Source organism: Olea europaea, unplaced genomic scaffold (genome assembly GCF_002742605.1).
Source record: "Olea europaea var. sylvestris unplaced genomic scaffold, O_europaea_v1 scaffold83, whole genome shotgun sequence".
Taxonomy (NCBI): domain Eukaryota; kingdom Viridiplantae; phylum Streptophyta; class Magnoliopsida; order Lamiales; family Oleaceae; genus Olea; species Olea europaea.
The window spans coordinates 1,226,041-1,241,438 of record NW_019266740.1 but is presented as its reverse complement, the minus strand read 5'-3'; the positions used below and the strand labels follow the sequence as shown (position 1 = coordinate 1,241,438).

The following is a 15,398-nucleotide window of genomic DNA, read 5'->3' as shown; positions in this document are numbered from 1 at the left end:
TTACCAAAAAAGAAGTTTTAAATCTATTGGATTTTTTTCGTCTTTTTTTTATTAAGATGAAAATAGGTTCGCGCACGCGCACACATATAAATATGAGAACTTTTATGTAATTATCTTTGTTTATTTGTATTAATTTCTGAATATGACTATTAAGAGGGTCTTGAATAATGATTTTAAGAGAGTAAGGAAATCTTGCTGTACAAAAAACAGAGAATAATTGTGAGAAAATCGGGGAAGGAAGTGAAATCATTTTTCCTTTGTTCTTAATTTTTGTGAGATTATAAATTATTTACAATATCTACAGATTATTATTTTTTTTTTTTTCCGGTGCTGTCAATGATTGAGTCTTTCTTAGAATTAATGCCCTTGAATCAATCTATGATACATCACGTCGAAATCAATACTTTTCTTGAAATTTTAGACCTTGAACAATTACAAGACTCTATAAAAGATATATATATATGGGTAATTGGCAAAAAAAGTCCTTATCTTTGAGGTTTATTGTGGAAAATGTCCACACCTTTAATTTTTTGACATTTTTGCCCTTATTTTCACATTTCTTTGTGAAAAACGTCACTTTCACCATTTTTAATGTAAAATGACTAAAATACCCTCCCATGTAAATAAAACCCAAAAAAAAGAAAAGAAAAATAAAGAATAAATTACAATCTTACTCCTAAATGTTTTAAAAACTGCAAGTAAGTCCAAATAATTATTAAAAGTCCTAATAGAACAAAACGTCCCTAAGTTTGGTTTATAGTGTGAAAAACGTCTTTACGTTTCAAATTGGTGAAAGGGACGTTTTCCGCAATGAAACGTGAAAATAGGGATGAAAACGAAAAAAAATTGAAACATAGGCACATTTTCCTTAAGAAAATGTCAAACGTAGGAATTTTTTTGCTATTAGACCATATTAAAATATTAAAAATAAAAATAAAAAAACTATCTCTCTCCTCTCTTTTTTTCAAAATGGCAATGCCACATTAGAAGTGAGAAAATTTCGACTAACCATCGAACCTCCATACCGCTGAACTATCTGTTGATATTTTAAGACCATAAAAAAAGGCGACCTAATGAGTATAGTCGATTAGTGTGTTGGAAGTGGCGTGGGTCTCTCCGAAATAGGTGATGCCACCAGTATTTAAATTCACGAATTGGGTATTTTGGCTTGGAATTCCTAACAAATTTATTGGCATGAAGGCTTCAAGATTGGATATTGGGTGCTATGTGTAGAAGGAAATGAGGGCTTTTCAGTGGTATAGTAGTCCAACAGTTTGGATAGTGGTTTGCGGGAGTTTTTTGGTTTCTAAGGTGATTGATCCATTTGGAGAAGAAGAGAAGAGAGAGGTGGGGGGAGGGGGGAGAGAGTTTTTGTTATTTTTAATATTTTAATAAGGGCTAATAGTAAAAAAGATCCTTACGTTTGACACTTCTTGCAAAAAAAGTCCCAACTTTTCAAATTTTTATGCGTTTTCATCCCTATTTTCACGTTTCATTGCGGAAAACATCCCTTTCACCAATTTGAAACGTAGGGATATTTGTCACACTATAAACTGTGCTATTAGGACTTTTAATAACTATTTAGACTCACTTGCACATTTTAAAACACTTAAGAGTAAGATTGTAATTTATTCTTTATTTTTCTTTTCTTAATTTTTGGGTTTTATTTAAAGAGGAGGGTATTTTGGTCATTTTACATTAAAAATGGTGAAAAAGATGCTTTCCGCAAAGAAATGTGAAAATAAGGGCAAAAATGTCAAAAAATAAAATGTGGGGATTTTTTTTACAGTAAACCTTAAAGATAGGGGCGTTTTGTGCCAATTGCCCATATATATATATATATGAGTATACTTATTTGAATCAATTTACTTACGTTCTTTTTATTAAATAGAAAAAGAAGTATAAATGTATGGTGTAAGTGTAACGAACACAAGTCGTAATAACAATATAATTACTCTAAATTAAAGCAGAATTTGAAGAGTAACCATTTTGCTGCTTCTAAAATGCCGTTGTCAATGGTACTAATCTATAACTATTGTTACGCTCCGATCTGATACGCCTCGAAAGGTGCACCACCATATATTCCGACCTCATAAAGACCCGTCCGAAGTGTTTCCGAAGTGATATCAGCAATGCCTGCAACCTAGTAGCGCGCTACTACGTACAAGCGATCCCTAATACTGACCTGACCGAAGCACCTTGTCCTCGAGGATCCCGGTTAGAAGATTCGTCGCCAATTTCAGAAAGAGATTTGTCCCAAGATCCTTCCTGCACATAAGGTTTAAATTGATTTGACGTCTCCATGAGGTTAGTCGATGTGACTTATCAACTTTATGTCAATTCAAATCAGAAGAAACAAGCTGTCCACCCACCCTACAGACGCGGCTGATTGACGCCTATGAGCGGACGCCTTATACCGTCAGATGTATACACGCGTTCCACATCCAACGGCTCATACCACCTATAAATACTCAAGGTTTGGTAAGAGGCAAAGGTAATGAAACTCTTACTACATAGCACTTCATAGCAAGCTTATATATTTTCTCCTCCCCCTTATCGTTGATTTGCACAGCCCCTGGGCACTGTTCCGACCACTTAAACCTGACTTGATCGTCGGAGTGTATACGGCCGCCACCACCCTCGCTGGTCCCAGCCGTGTACATCTGACCATTTGCTGATTGTGCGCAGGGAGGAATACGTGGAGTAACTCTCGGTTGGCCACGTGAAATGACCGATTCTCGAGGTCAACAGATTGACGCCATCTGTGGAAAATCACTTCCCATTCGAAGTTTTGCATTTTCCATCGGAGAAGTTACCAGAAAACTAGCAACTACCCTTGAAAAGGGGGACGTTCTTGAAAAAGAACAAAGTCGAGTTAAAATCCAAGTTCTCACCGCCCTTGAAAAAAGAGATAGGATGAGCTATAGCCATGAAAACGACAACCCCATGAGAGAGGCCTCTGAAAAGAGGTACTCCATAACAATGTTACTCATCAGAGACCACATCACCGACGTCGTCGAGGTGGAAGAACAGCCATACTCATTGAAGGAATGGCTCAGATAGCTACAGGTATGAGAGACATCGCAGCTCAGAATATAGCAATGCATGAACTCCTCTGAAGCCCTGGGTCATCAGGGCTATCAAATGCCCCAAGGATCTTATCCAGTGCGAGGAGCCCCTGTATCTCACTCCCGACGCCACATGAGCCGGCACACAGAACATCCCCTCGAAAGGGAGATGAACGCCAAAGTCACATCTTATGTGCAAGGGAGCCAGCCATCAGAACCACTCGTGGGGGACAATATCCCTCAAGAACATGAGGAACAGAGGTCGGTAAGCGTCTTCGATCGGACAGGGGAGGGTCCTAACAATAGGGTCCGTCCAACAAGAGGACCAGTTCGTCCAGATCACGAACAAGAATATGCTCCACCTCCTCCTAGAAATAGGAGAGACAGGAGGAACCTAGTCGATTGGGGAAGTCAAGGATAAGCACCTCCACCTCCCCAGAACATCCAAGATGATGAAGGGTCAGATGGGCCCTGTCGATCTTATGAGATTGACGATGATGATGATAATCTCCCTTTCTCAAAGGAGATCCAAAACTTCCCAATGCCAACAAATTTCATGCACCCTAAGATCCCCAAGTATGAAGGAAAGGGGGACCGGAAAAGCACCTCACTAAGTACATGACATGGATGAGCCTAAGGGGAGCCTCGCCTGCTTTCAAATGCAGAGCCTTCCATTTAATGCTGGGCAGGGCTGCTGAGGTATGGTACAGCAGGCTTCCTCCCTAAGCATCAAAAGTTGGCCAGATTTGAAGAAAGTATTTTTGAACCAGTACCTCCCACGTAGGGAAGGAGAGGCACTAGTGCAACGCCTGTAAGATATGAGGCAGGCCCCTGGGGAGACGCTGAAAAACTATCTCGTCAGGTTTACAGACGAAATCACCTACTGCGAGCAGGTCACTAACAGAGAAGCTCTTTCAACCCTGAAAGGTGGGCTCAACATGAACACTTTGTTTTGGAGGGACGTCCGCAGTAAAAATCCCTCCACATATGACGAGCTGGTGGAAATGATGAGAGTGGAAATTGTTAGTGAAGAAATGATTGATCATCACAACCGTGCCGTACAGGGACTCCCTCCTCCTCAGAAGCAGGTAGGTCGAGGACCCGCAGCACACCTTGTTACTCAGCAATGGACCCAAGCAGGTCATACAATAGCTTCCACTTCCGGACAGGCTCTAGCTTCCTTCACATTGAATCCAGTGCCGGTGTTGGCATATGATAACGCTCCTGCCGAAGCAGGACCATCTAGAAGAACTGGTAACAAGAACAAGAAGAAGAAGAGGTCAAACAGACCCTTGGAAGGGGCAAGATTTTGTACGTTCCATCAACTCTATGGACATGACACTAGTGAGTGCCGAGACGCCAATCGACGTCCTGATCGAAGCAGCCTGACCCTTCCAGCAGGAACGAATACCCTTGCAGATCCGCCTTCCTGAGGAGTGAGGGGAGAGGTCACAGGGAAAAATCGCCTCGGAGAAGAGAATCAAGGGACCGAGGTCAATCAAGACTGGGAAACCAAGCTCAATTTTCTGAAAGCCAGGTCATCAGGGAAATCGATACTATCATTGGGGGACTCCACGTCGGTGGCAACACCAGGAATGCCCAAAGAAATTACACAAGGGAAGCAAAGGACCCCCCAATGATCACTTACATTGTCGATGAATCGCAAGCAGCAGATAGGATGATCCCAATCACCTTCTCCCAAGAAGACTCCAAGGGGGTTCACCACCCCCATTGTGATGCATTGGTTGTAAGAGCTGTAGTAGCTAGAAACAGATTAAAATGCATGCTCGTTGACAATGGCAGTTCTGTGAACATATTGTTCGGCTCCACTTTTGACAAAATACAAATTGAACATGGGTTGATCCCCATGACCAACCCACTATTCGGATTCACTGAGGACAGCATCATCCCACGAGGGCGGATCACCTTGCCTGTCGAAATGGGTTCGACACCCCTAGTGGCCTAGCACTTCATCAAATTTTTGTGGTAGATCACAAATTGGCTTATCATGGAGTATTGGGCAGACCCGCTCTGAAAGATCTTTGGGCTGTCACGTTCATCCACTACTTGTGCATGAAATTTCCAACCGAACATGGGATTGCTACGGTCCGAGGCGATCAGATGGGCTCCAGGGCATGCTACTTAAACTCGCTGCGAAAGTACGAACCCCGAACTGTTAATGTAATCCTAACTGAGGTACCCGCTGAAGTCAGTACGGACGTGAAAATGTTCGACGCCCCTGAATAAGGGCATACCTCTGAACAAGAGGAAGACGTCGACATGGAAGAGGTCCCTGAACAAGGACACCCTCTTGATGAGTTAGATCCCCGAATAATTGATTCTGAACCAAATGCGACCCCAATTGAAGAATTGGTGACTTTCCCCGTCAACCCAGAAGACCCCAGTTAGGTCTTGCGTATTGGAAAGTCATTGTCCCCTGAAGCAAAAGCAGAGATGATAAGCTTCCTGAAAGGAAACCTGGATGTCTTCGCATGGAAACATGAAGATATGGTGGGAATAGATCCTAGGATCAGTTGCCATCACCTTAATATCAAACCCTCATATGCCCCCCATAGACAGAAGAGGCGTGCCCTCAATCCGAAAATGTACAAGGCACTGAAAGATGAAGTAAACAAACTTAGCCGCAGTGGTTTCATAAGAGAGGCCATCTATCCAAGGTGGATATCCAACCCGGTCCTGGTGAAGAAGCCCAATGGAAAGTGAAGGGTATGCGTGGACTGCACGAACTTAAATAAGGCGTGCCCCAAAGATAGCTTCCCACTTCCAAGAATAGATCAACTTGTGGATTCTACTGCTGGACATGAACTACTAAGTTTCATGGATGCATACTCAGGGTATAACCAGATACCAATGTTCCGACCTGATGAGGAAGCTACATCGTTCATTATGGACAGGGGTCTGTATTGCTACAAAGTCATGCCCTTCGAACTGAAGAATGCCAGAGTTACATATCAGAGGTTGGTCAACATGATGTTTGCCGAACTCATTGGCAAAATCATGGAGGTCTACGTTGACGACATGCTGGTCAAAAGCCTCCAGACAGTCGAACACGTGAGTCACCTCGACCAAACTTTTCATATACTTAGAAAGTATAATATGAAATTGAATCCCCTCAAGTGCATCTTTGGAGTGGCACCGGGCCAGCTCTTGGGGTATATTGTCAATTAGAGAGGAATTGAGGAGAATCCGGTGAAAGTAATGGCCTTACTAGAAATGAGGTCTCCTCAGAAATCGAAGGAGGTCCAAAGTCTCAACGGTCGGATAGTCGCACTCAGTCGTTTCATTTCCAGACCACAAATAAAAGCTTGCCTTTCTTCAATGTGCTGAAATAAGGAAAGAAATTTCAATAGACTTCGGAGTGTGAAGAATCCTTCGAGGCTCTAAAAAAGCACCTTAGAGAGGCGCCCCTCTTATCAAAACCTCAACCGGATGAGTCTCTACTGCTGTACCTAGCGGTTTCGGACGTAGCGATCAGCGCAGTCCTAATCAAAGAAGAAAATGAGCACCAATTGCCAATGTACTACATCAGCAAAGCACTTCTCCCAGCGAAAACACGCTACCCAGACATGGAGAAACTGGCACTCGCCCTTATCACGGCCTCAAGAAAACTGAGGCCATACTTCCAGGCCCACTGAATACAAGTTCTCACCAACTTCCCACTAAAGCAGGAAACGCAGAAAACAGACGCATTAGGACGCCTGCTAAAATGGGCAATCGAGTTCAGTGAGTTCGATCTAACGTTCCGACCTCGACACGCCATCAAAGGTCAGGCCCTTACTGATTTTGTGGTTGAGTTTACCAAAGCCCCAGAAATGGAGGCGATAATGGAACCGGACGAGCCCCCCACGTGGAAACTATTCGTAGATGGGTCCTCAGGAGAGGCTGGCACAGGGGCAGGGATTGTATTGGAAAGCCCGGAAGGCCACAAGCTAAATTGCGGTGAGATTCGGTTTCAAAGCCTCGAACAACGCTGCTGAATATGAGGCCCTTCCGGCAGGTCTTAGACTCGCTAAGGAGATGTGGGTCAGGAGGCTCCTGGCAAACAGTGACTCTCAGCTTATAGTAAATCAGGTCAATGGAAACTTCGCAGCCAAAGATGGTAGCGTGATTGCGTACTTGAAGTTGATTCTGGACATAATTCCTTATTTTGAAAGGTTCGAACTGACTCAAGTCCCCCGTCTAGAGAATGCAAATGCAGACGCCCTTTCTAAATTGGCCAGCAGCATAGATTCAGAGCTGCTAAACGTCGTCCCTATTGAGCACTTATCAAAGCCCTCCACCTTCAAAGGTGAAGAGATGCTCTGGATAGAAGGCACTCCATTATGAATGCAGCCCATCATCGCCTACCTAAAGGAGCAAACACTGCCTGCTTCTAGAGGCGAGGCGAGGAAGTTAAGAAGAAGGACTGCGCACTTCGTCCTACAAGAAGATACCCTTTACAAGAGAGGTTTCGCCTCGCCGCTTCTTCGATGCGTAGGAGGCGAAGAGGCCACATACATACTCAGGGAAATCCATGAAGGAATCTGCTGAAATCACTCCGGAGGAACGGCTCTGGCACATAAGGTTCTCCGTCAATGCTACTTCTGGCCGACCCTTAAAAGGGATGCTTGCCAGTTTGCCCAGAAATGTGACAAGTGCCAGCGCCTCTCGAACATACAAAGACAGCCAGCTCAGAGCCTCTCCGTAGTAACTGTTGCGTGTTGTCACACCTGTCCTATCCGCCTAGGCCAGTGGGCCACTCATCCTGATCCACGTGGCATTCCTGCCGAGGTGGCCCACATTGCCGAGGTGGGTTACACCCGAACTGCTTCTAACCGAGGCCCGTGGCCCGAGGCGTGGAAGCTCTTTGTTGTAGCTGAGGTTCTCGAATGGACGAAGCCCCAAAGTTGATGCGCGAGCCTCAACCACAAGGAAACATCCTCCATGGTCACTTCTCCCAAGGGATCGCCTGCACAGATCTTATTCGAATGATTGATGGAATGTTTGTCATGAGCATAAAGGTCAAGTCTTGTCACTAGCATGGAGGTTCTGCACAAGCAATAAATGCGCCGTAAGCTAGCAAGTCAAATCCCATGCCTAAGGACAGACATTTAAACTGAGAAGATGAGGCCACGTGCCACTTCATCCAAGGGCCCCCATTCCATATGCATCACTATAAATACCCCCATTGTATAATGTCAAAGGGCTAATGCAAGAATCAATACAAAAAGACTACATTTACTCAACTCTCTCAGTTACTTGCAATATATAAATCAAATTCATACACTTTTACACATACATTTACGAGCGCCGGTTGGTAATTATTGTACAACCGGATTACGAATAACCCGCCGGATTCCGAACGTCACCGTCCCGCGTCGTTGGGCTACTCCCACGCCCCCTTTGAACCGCTCGTTCAGACCGTCCACGTGTCTTAGCTTGTTGGACTTTCGCCCACGCAAGCGCAGGTGGGACCGGCATCTGTTGGCGCACTTTTTGGGATCAACAGATTGGCGCCGTTTGTGGGAATACTTACCATAACCACGAGCAACCTTGTGGTAAAAGCTTGCTAAAAAAAAAAAACATTTGGGCAACCCCCCTAGAAAAAGGATTTGTTCTCGAAAGAGAACAGGAGGAACCCCTACCACTTGGAGAAATCTAAGTTTGATAAAGGAAAAAATGAGTTCTAACGAAGATACTCCCCCAAGGAGGGTAAGAGAAAATACGAATGTGCCTCCCCAGCCTGCTGCCCCAGCAGCTCGGCAGAGGCTCCACCACCACCAAAGGAGAGGTGGGATGCGTGCGACGGCACGACTATCAAGAGAAATGGCTACTATGGCAGCCAACATGAGGGATATATTCAACCAAAACTTGGCCATGAGGGAGCTCATGGCCCAGATGCAAGGCCAAGGAGGTTTTCCTATCCCTCCATATGCCCCCCATGGGCACTATCAACAAGAGGACGAGGTCCAAAGTCATAGGGCTGCCTCGCCAGACTATGGCCGAGGTGAAAGTCCATTCGAGAGGGAAGTGGGAGTTGACATTTCCTCCAACTATGCATCTGGCCGACCCTCCGAGGTCCAAATGAGCCATTATAACTTTCCACCTCCGTATGAGCAAGACCCAAGACAGGAGAGCAGGAAGTGTTTTTGACAGAATCAGCCATGCCAAACCAAGGCCCAGTCAACAGCAGGCTCAGCAGCCTCGGACGAGGCCATAGCCTCCTCCTCCGATGCCCCAACAGCCGGAGAAAAGGCATGAAAATGCCCCCCGTGCTGTCCCGCCTAGAAGTAGGTCGCAAAGGAGGGAGGAAGAGGCTAGGAACCGGCTAGGACCCTCTCACCAACAACCTAGGTACAAGGCCGAAGATTACGATTCTGATGAGTAGCAGAGGTCCTGTGACTTGGACGATGATGATGAGAACCTGCCATTCTCAAGAGAACTAAGAGATACCCAGGTCCCGAGCCACTATGTCATGCCGAAAATACCAAAGTATGATGGGAGAGGTGACCCAGAAAAGCACCTCAACGCTTACAAAACTCACATGAGCCTGAGGGGCTCCACCCCAGCTGTGAAGTGCAGAGCATTCCACTTAACTCTCAGTGGAGCGGCTGAAATCTGGTATAGTAGGTTGCCATCTGGGAGCATCCGAAGCTGGCCCGAGTTCAAAACTACCTTCTTGAAGAGGTTTGCAGTGAGCAAGGAAGGAGAGGCCCCCATTCAGCGTCTTCAAGATATGAGACAGGCGCATGGTTAGTCCTTGAAAAGCTTCCTATCTCGCTTCACCGACGAGATGACCTACTGTGTACAAGCCACCGACAGGGAAGCACTATCTGCATTGAGAGGAGGATTGAACATGAACACCCTATTCTAGAGGGATGTGCAGAATCAAGACCCAACCACCTATGACGCCCTACTAGAGATGATAAGAAGGGAGATAATCAATGAAGAATTGATTGAGCATAGAAACAGGGCAAGCAGGGGCCTTCCACCTCCACAGAGACAGCGAGGTAGGGGGCCGACCTCTCACCTCATGGACTACCAGATGAACCGACCTGGAAATGAGAACTCCGGCCAAGCCCTGGGCACCACAACTCTGAACGCGGTACCAACCTTAGAGTATGAGGATGTCAACCCAACCGCTGACCCACATCAGATACAGGCCCAACAGGGACCCCGTAGAGAGAGAGGCCGAGGTCGAGATTTTGCACCTAGAAATAGGTCCAATCCGAACCTCCCTGGATACTGTTTGCACCATAGGTCCTACGGGCACGACACCGCGGATTGCAGAGACTATGCACACTGCTCCCGGCAGGAACCCGCCAGGGAAAGACAACTCGTCCCAGGCGAACAGGCCCTCGTCCAGGCAAGACAACCGACATGGACGTGAGGCGGCCGCTCCTCGTCAAAGGGATGTCTCCCCGAGGCGAAGAGAGCAAGACACGGAGAGGCCCAGGGAAGGGCGTAGACACCAAAGAAACAGGCAAGCTCAAGATGAGGCCCCTATCCACGAGATAGATACCATATTTGGAGGCCCTTATGTTGGCGGTGAAACACGGAACGCCAAAAGAAACTATGCTAGAGAGGCTAAGCACCCCCCTCTGACAAGTTACATTGTGGATAATAGCTCCCGAAGAAACCAAGCACCACCCATTGTCTTCACCCAGGAAGACGCCGAAGGAGTTCATTACCCCCACTGCGATGCGCTGGTAGTGAGGGCGGTCATAGCCCGAAATGGGCTCAAACGAATGCTAGTCGACAACGATAGCTCCGTCAACATCTTATTCGGGTCCACCTTTGACAAGATGATATTGGACCATCAATTGACACCCACCACCACTCCATTGTACGAATTTACCGGAGATAGCATTACTCTGAGAGGAAAGATAACACTGGCAGTGGAGATGGGAGAATCTCCTCAAACTACAATGAACTTTATGGAATTTCTCGTAGTCGACAGTTGGTCGGCTTACCACGGAGTCTTGGGTAGACCGGCCCTAAAAGAATTGGGAGCGGTCACCTCCATCCACCACCTATGCATGAAATTCCCAACAGAAAATGGGGTGGCAATGGTGAAAGGCGACCAAAGAGGTTCGCGAGAGTGTTATCTGAGCTCCATTAAGAAGGTAGAGCCCCGAGACGTCCACGTGATCATGGCTGATGTGGTCATGGCGGATGTCCTAGGTGATGCTCCCACTGACCAGGAAGATGTTGATATGATTGACACACCCCTTATGCAGGAGGCGCCGATCGTTGATGAGATCGACCCCCGCATAATGGAACATGAGCCTCAAGCATCCCCTGTAGAGGAACTTGAGAGCTTCTCGGCCGACCCTCGAGATCTGTCCAAGGTGCTGAAAGTAGGCAGGAATGTCGTCGTAACCTCGGAGGAGAGGCTCGGGACCTACCACTGGGCCACCTCGCTTGAACTCCGAGGCTCTAGCACATGCCTCCCTTTTGGCCTTGCTGAACGCCAAGGGGAGAAGCCTCAACATGGCTGCACCATCCACCATGTCTGGGATGCGTCGTAACCTCAGAGGAGAGGCTCGGGACCCACCACTGGGCCACCCGCTTGAACTCCGAGGCTCTAGCACATGCCTCCCTTTTAGCCTTGCTGAACGCGAAGGGGAGAAGCCTCAACATGGCTGCACCATCCACCATGTCTGGGATGCGTCGTAACCTCGGAGGAGAGGCTCGGAACCCACCACTGGGCCACCTCGCTTGAACTGCGAGGCTCTAGCACATGCCTCCCTTTTGGCCTTGCCGAACGCCAAGGGGAGAAGCCTCAACATGGCTGCACCATCCACCATGTCTGGGATGCGTCGTAACCTCGGAGAAGAGGCTCGAGACCCACGACTGGGCCACCTCACTTGGACTCCGAGGCTCTAGCACATGCCTCCCTTTTGGCCTTGCTGAACGCCAAGGGGAGAGGCCACAACCTTAAACCCGAGGCTCCAACAGTTCATCTCCTTAAGTTATGTTCATTTTCTTAAGTTCGAGGCTCCAACAGTTCATCTCCTTAAGTTATGTTCATTTTCTTAAGTCCGAGGCCCGCACGGTTCATCTCCTTAAGTTATGTTCATTCTCTTAAGTCCAAGGCCCATACAGTTGACTGATTAAAGTCAAAGTACCAAGTTAAAGTTATTTAGTGCGTGCTCTTACCAACTTCCAGCTCGTTTGTTCAAATGAGGCATAAAAACTTGGATAAAGGACAGCAATGAAGGAAGAAAAACATTATATTAATATTCAAAAGGGATTACAAAGGAGGGCCTCTGGCCATTACACAAAGTACTGAAAAGGAAAACCTAATCTAAGCCTGGCTGGATGAAGGAGGCGCCTCAGCACTTGGGGGTTCGGCAACCTGGGCATCAGTGGTTGTTTCCCCTGCCTCAGCATTTGGGGCTTCGGCATCAGCTGCCTCGTCACCCTGCACCTCCTCAGCTGGGGTCTGAGGAACCTCATCCAGAAACTCGGACCTAAGTTGTGCCAGGTCCAAGTTGGGATAAAGCTCCTCTGCCCTCTCCAGCACTTCGGCATAGGCGAAGTTCCTCCAGTACGCGCTGAAGCTTTTATACTCCTCTATAGTGTGGAAATTGGCGATGTATGCCTTCACCGCCTCTTCCGCTGCCGTCCGGGCCTCTTCTCTAGCAACCGAGGCGTCGTTCATATACCACTTCGCCTGGCCTTCGAGAAACTGATTGGCATCACGAGCGCCGGCCAAGGCGAGATTTGCCTGCTCCAGAGCCTCAGCAGTCACCTTTTGGTACTCATTGGAGACCTCCACCTTCTTTTTCAGGAAGGCCACCTCGCACTGTGACTCAAATACTTCCCTCTTTAGGGCCTCAATTTGAGTCAAGGCAGACTCGAGCTTCGTCGCTTCTTCAACCCTCTGAGCTTTGGCTTCTTCAGCCTCGGCCTTAGCAGCTTTGACTTCCTCTGCAATGGAGGCAGCCTTCCCCTCTGAGGCGTGAGTCCTTGTCTGAAATTCACTTAATGCCTCCCTACATTCAAGCGCGAGGCCAAAGGTCCGGGCGCTTTGGCTCACCAGTGCCCTTGTAAGGTCGGCGGCATCACAAGACGAGGCATGAAGCTGCCACCTCTCCGTCCAGAACTTGTAAAAGCTCTCGGTGGTACCTTTGATTTCCTCAGGGAGGGCCTCCACCAAGGCTGGGTCCAGCTCATCCTCCTTCCCAGCTAGGAAGTTAGGAGACTTCCCCTTCTCCCGAACCGGCCTCTCCTTCGTCGCCTCCTCTTCGGCGGCTTCCGCAGCTCTCCTTGCAGCCTCTTCTCTGGCCTCTTCAGCCTCCACCTCTCTTACCATCTCTATTTTGATGGCTTTAGAGGCTGCAGCAAGGAGCTTTGGCTCACCGGTCTGTTCTGCCCTATGGGACACTGAAGTCCCGAACTTGCCAGCTGAGCTGGAGATGTGCACCAGTTTCCTCTTCTTAGTCTCCTCAGGGACTTTCTCCTTGGGCTTCTCTGGCCTCTGAGTAGATGCCTCCTCCATGGCCCTAGGAGTGCAGTCCTTTGACAGGCGCTCAACCCTGCCTCGAACTTCCTTTGCTCCACTAGACTCGGGCTTCAGGGGCCTCGCCTTTGCAGTAGAAGTGGCCTTCAGGATGGAGGCCATGTCTGGAGCTGGGTACTCCCTCTTCTTGAATTTATCTGCACCATAGATCAGCATCAGCACAAGAAACATTCAAGTTAAACATCAAGTGTTGGAGCCCCATACCTCTGGATGCCATCAGCCCGAAGTCAAAGAAGTATCTGCTTCTGTCAATTAGGTGATCGAAGTACCGAAGCTTCAGAGGCCTCTTGTAAATATCCTCTATCACCTCAAATTCCTCCCTGCTGAGCTCGAACCTCGTACTACTATCTGCAAAGACGAACCTTCAACAGTTAGACAAGTAAATACTCTGATTTCAAAACACGAGCAGAGGTCGGGAGACTCACGAGCTTCGTAGTACTGGGTCGGCACTATGCATGACAGGGCTTTGTCACCCTCCACTGCCTGCCATTTACCTCGCACCCAGAACCAGGACTCCTTCCACCCCTTGATAGAGGAAGGAAGTCCCACTACAAAGCGTGCGTGAGCCCCCCAAGGCGTGAGGTAGTACCACCCCCTTGACTCCTTCCCAATTACCCGGGGCTGGAATAGGGTCATGAAGACATGAAGGGGTATGTCCTCCCCAAGTGAAACTTCCTTCCACAGGAAGTACGAGCCGACCAGCTGGCTCCACCCATTCGGCAGAACCTGGGTCGACGACAGCATAAATTTCCTAAGCACAGCCCTAAAGAAGGGGTGCAAAGGAAGACGCATACCTGCTTTGAACAGGTATTCACTCACGGCCACGCAGCCGGGCCTCGGATAGCAGGCCCGCTCGTTCGGTTCGGGGACTAACATCTCTATGTTATGAGGCACACTGTACCTCTCCCTAAGCACCCCCAACCTCTTCCCCGTCATGTTTGAGGGCACTCTAGAAGCCCCCCACTCCTGGGTATAATCCACGTCCTCCTCAGCCATGGCATACCTATCCACCTCGGACGTCCCCCCATGACCTACCCCATGGTCTAAAGACGCTACTGTGACAAGTTCCCTACCCGAAGTGGACTCCATTGTTTAAGGACAAAGAATAACAACGGTTTTTTATGCAAACAATACCTAAAAGAGTTCAACACAAACGGAGACCGGTCGGAATCTAATCGCAAACAACCTCGACGCCGGAAAATGGGAAATTTGAGAGAATTTGAGAATGCAAAGTGTTCAAAATTTCTGGAAAGTGGGATTTTCTCGCCTTTTATAAAGGTCCGAGACGAACACCACCCGTCAGATCAAATCTCAGTCAATCCAAGCCCTCCGTTTCAGATCCAATCCGAGGCGTTGAATTCAAACAGTTTTGAAATCCTACGCCTCCTATCTATGCGTACCTCACACACACCTCTCCAGCGCGTCTGCTTCTAGAAACACCAGCTGCTCTCATAATTGCATTTTTAATTCGACGGCGCCAGCACCTTGGAAGTCGTAACGGTTCAGCTACCTTTCCTCGAAAATAAGCACAAAACATCAAATCATTGGCACAGAGACCAAAGCACAATAATCACCATTGGACCTCGGCTTCCTCATATGCCATTCAGCATTCAAGCCTCGCAGGTTCGGTTTCCCAACCACCTCGGCTTCTTCAGACGCATTCAGCATTCAAGCCTCGCAAGTTCGATTTTCCAAACTACCTCGGCTTCTTCAGACGCATTCAGAATTCAAGCCTCGCAGGTTCGGTTTCCCAACCACCTCGGCTTCCTCATATGCCATTCAGCATTCAAGCCTCGCAGGTT

The 15,398-nt window shown here is 47.8% G+C and overlaps 1 protein-coding gene across 1 annotated transcript; it reads right to left on the bottom strand.

The window, feature by feature from the left end:
* Positions 1-12,378: 12,378 nt before the first annotated feature.
* LOC111391724 lies at positions 12,379-14,685 on the bottom strand. Its single transcript, XM_023016973.1, has 3 exons — positions 14,498-14,685; positions 13,801-13,958; positions 12,379-13,733 (listed from the first exon to the last, which is right to left on the bottom strand). The coding sequence occupies exons 1-3, from the start codon at positions 14,683-14,685 to the stop codon at positions 12,379-12,381; spliced, it is 1,701 nt and encodes a 566-aa protein (XP_022872741.1).
* Between the last annotated feature and the right edge of the window lie 713 nt (positions 14,686-15,398).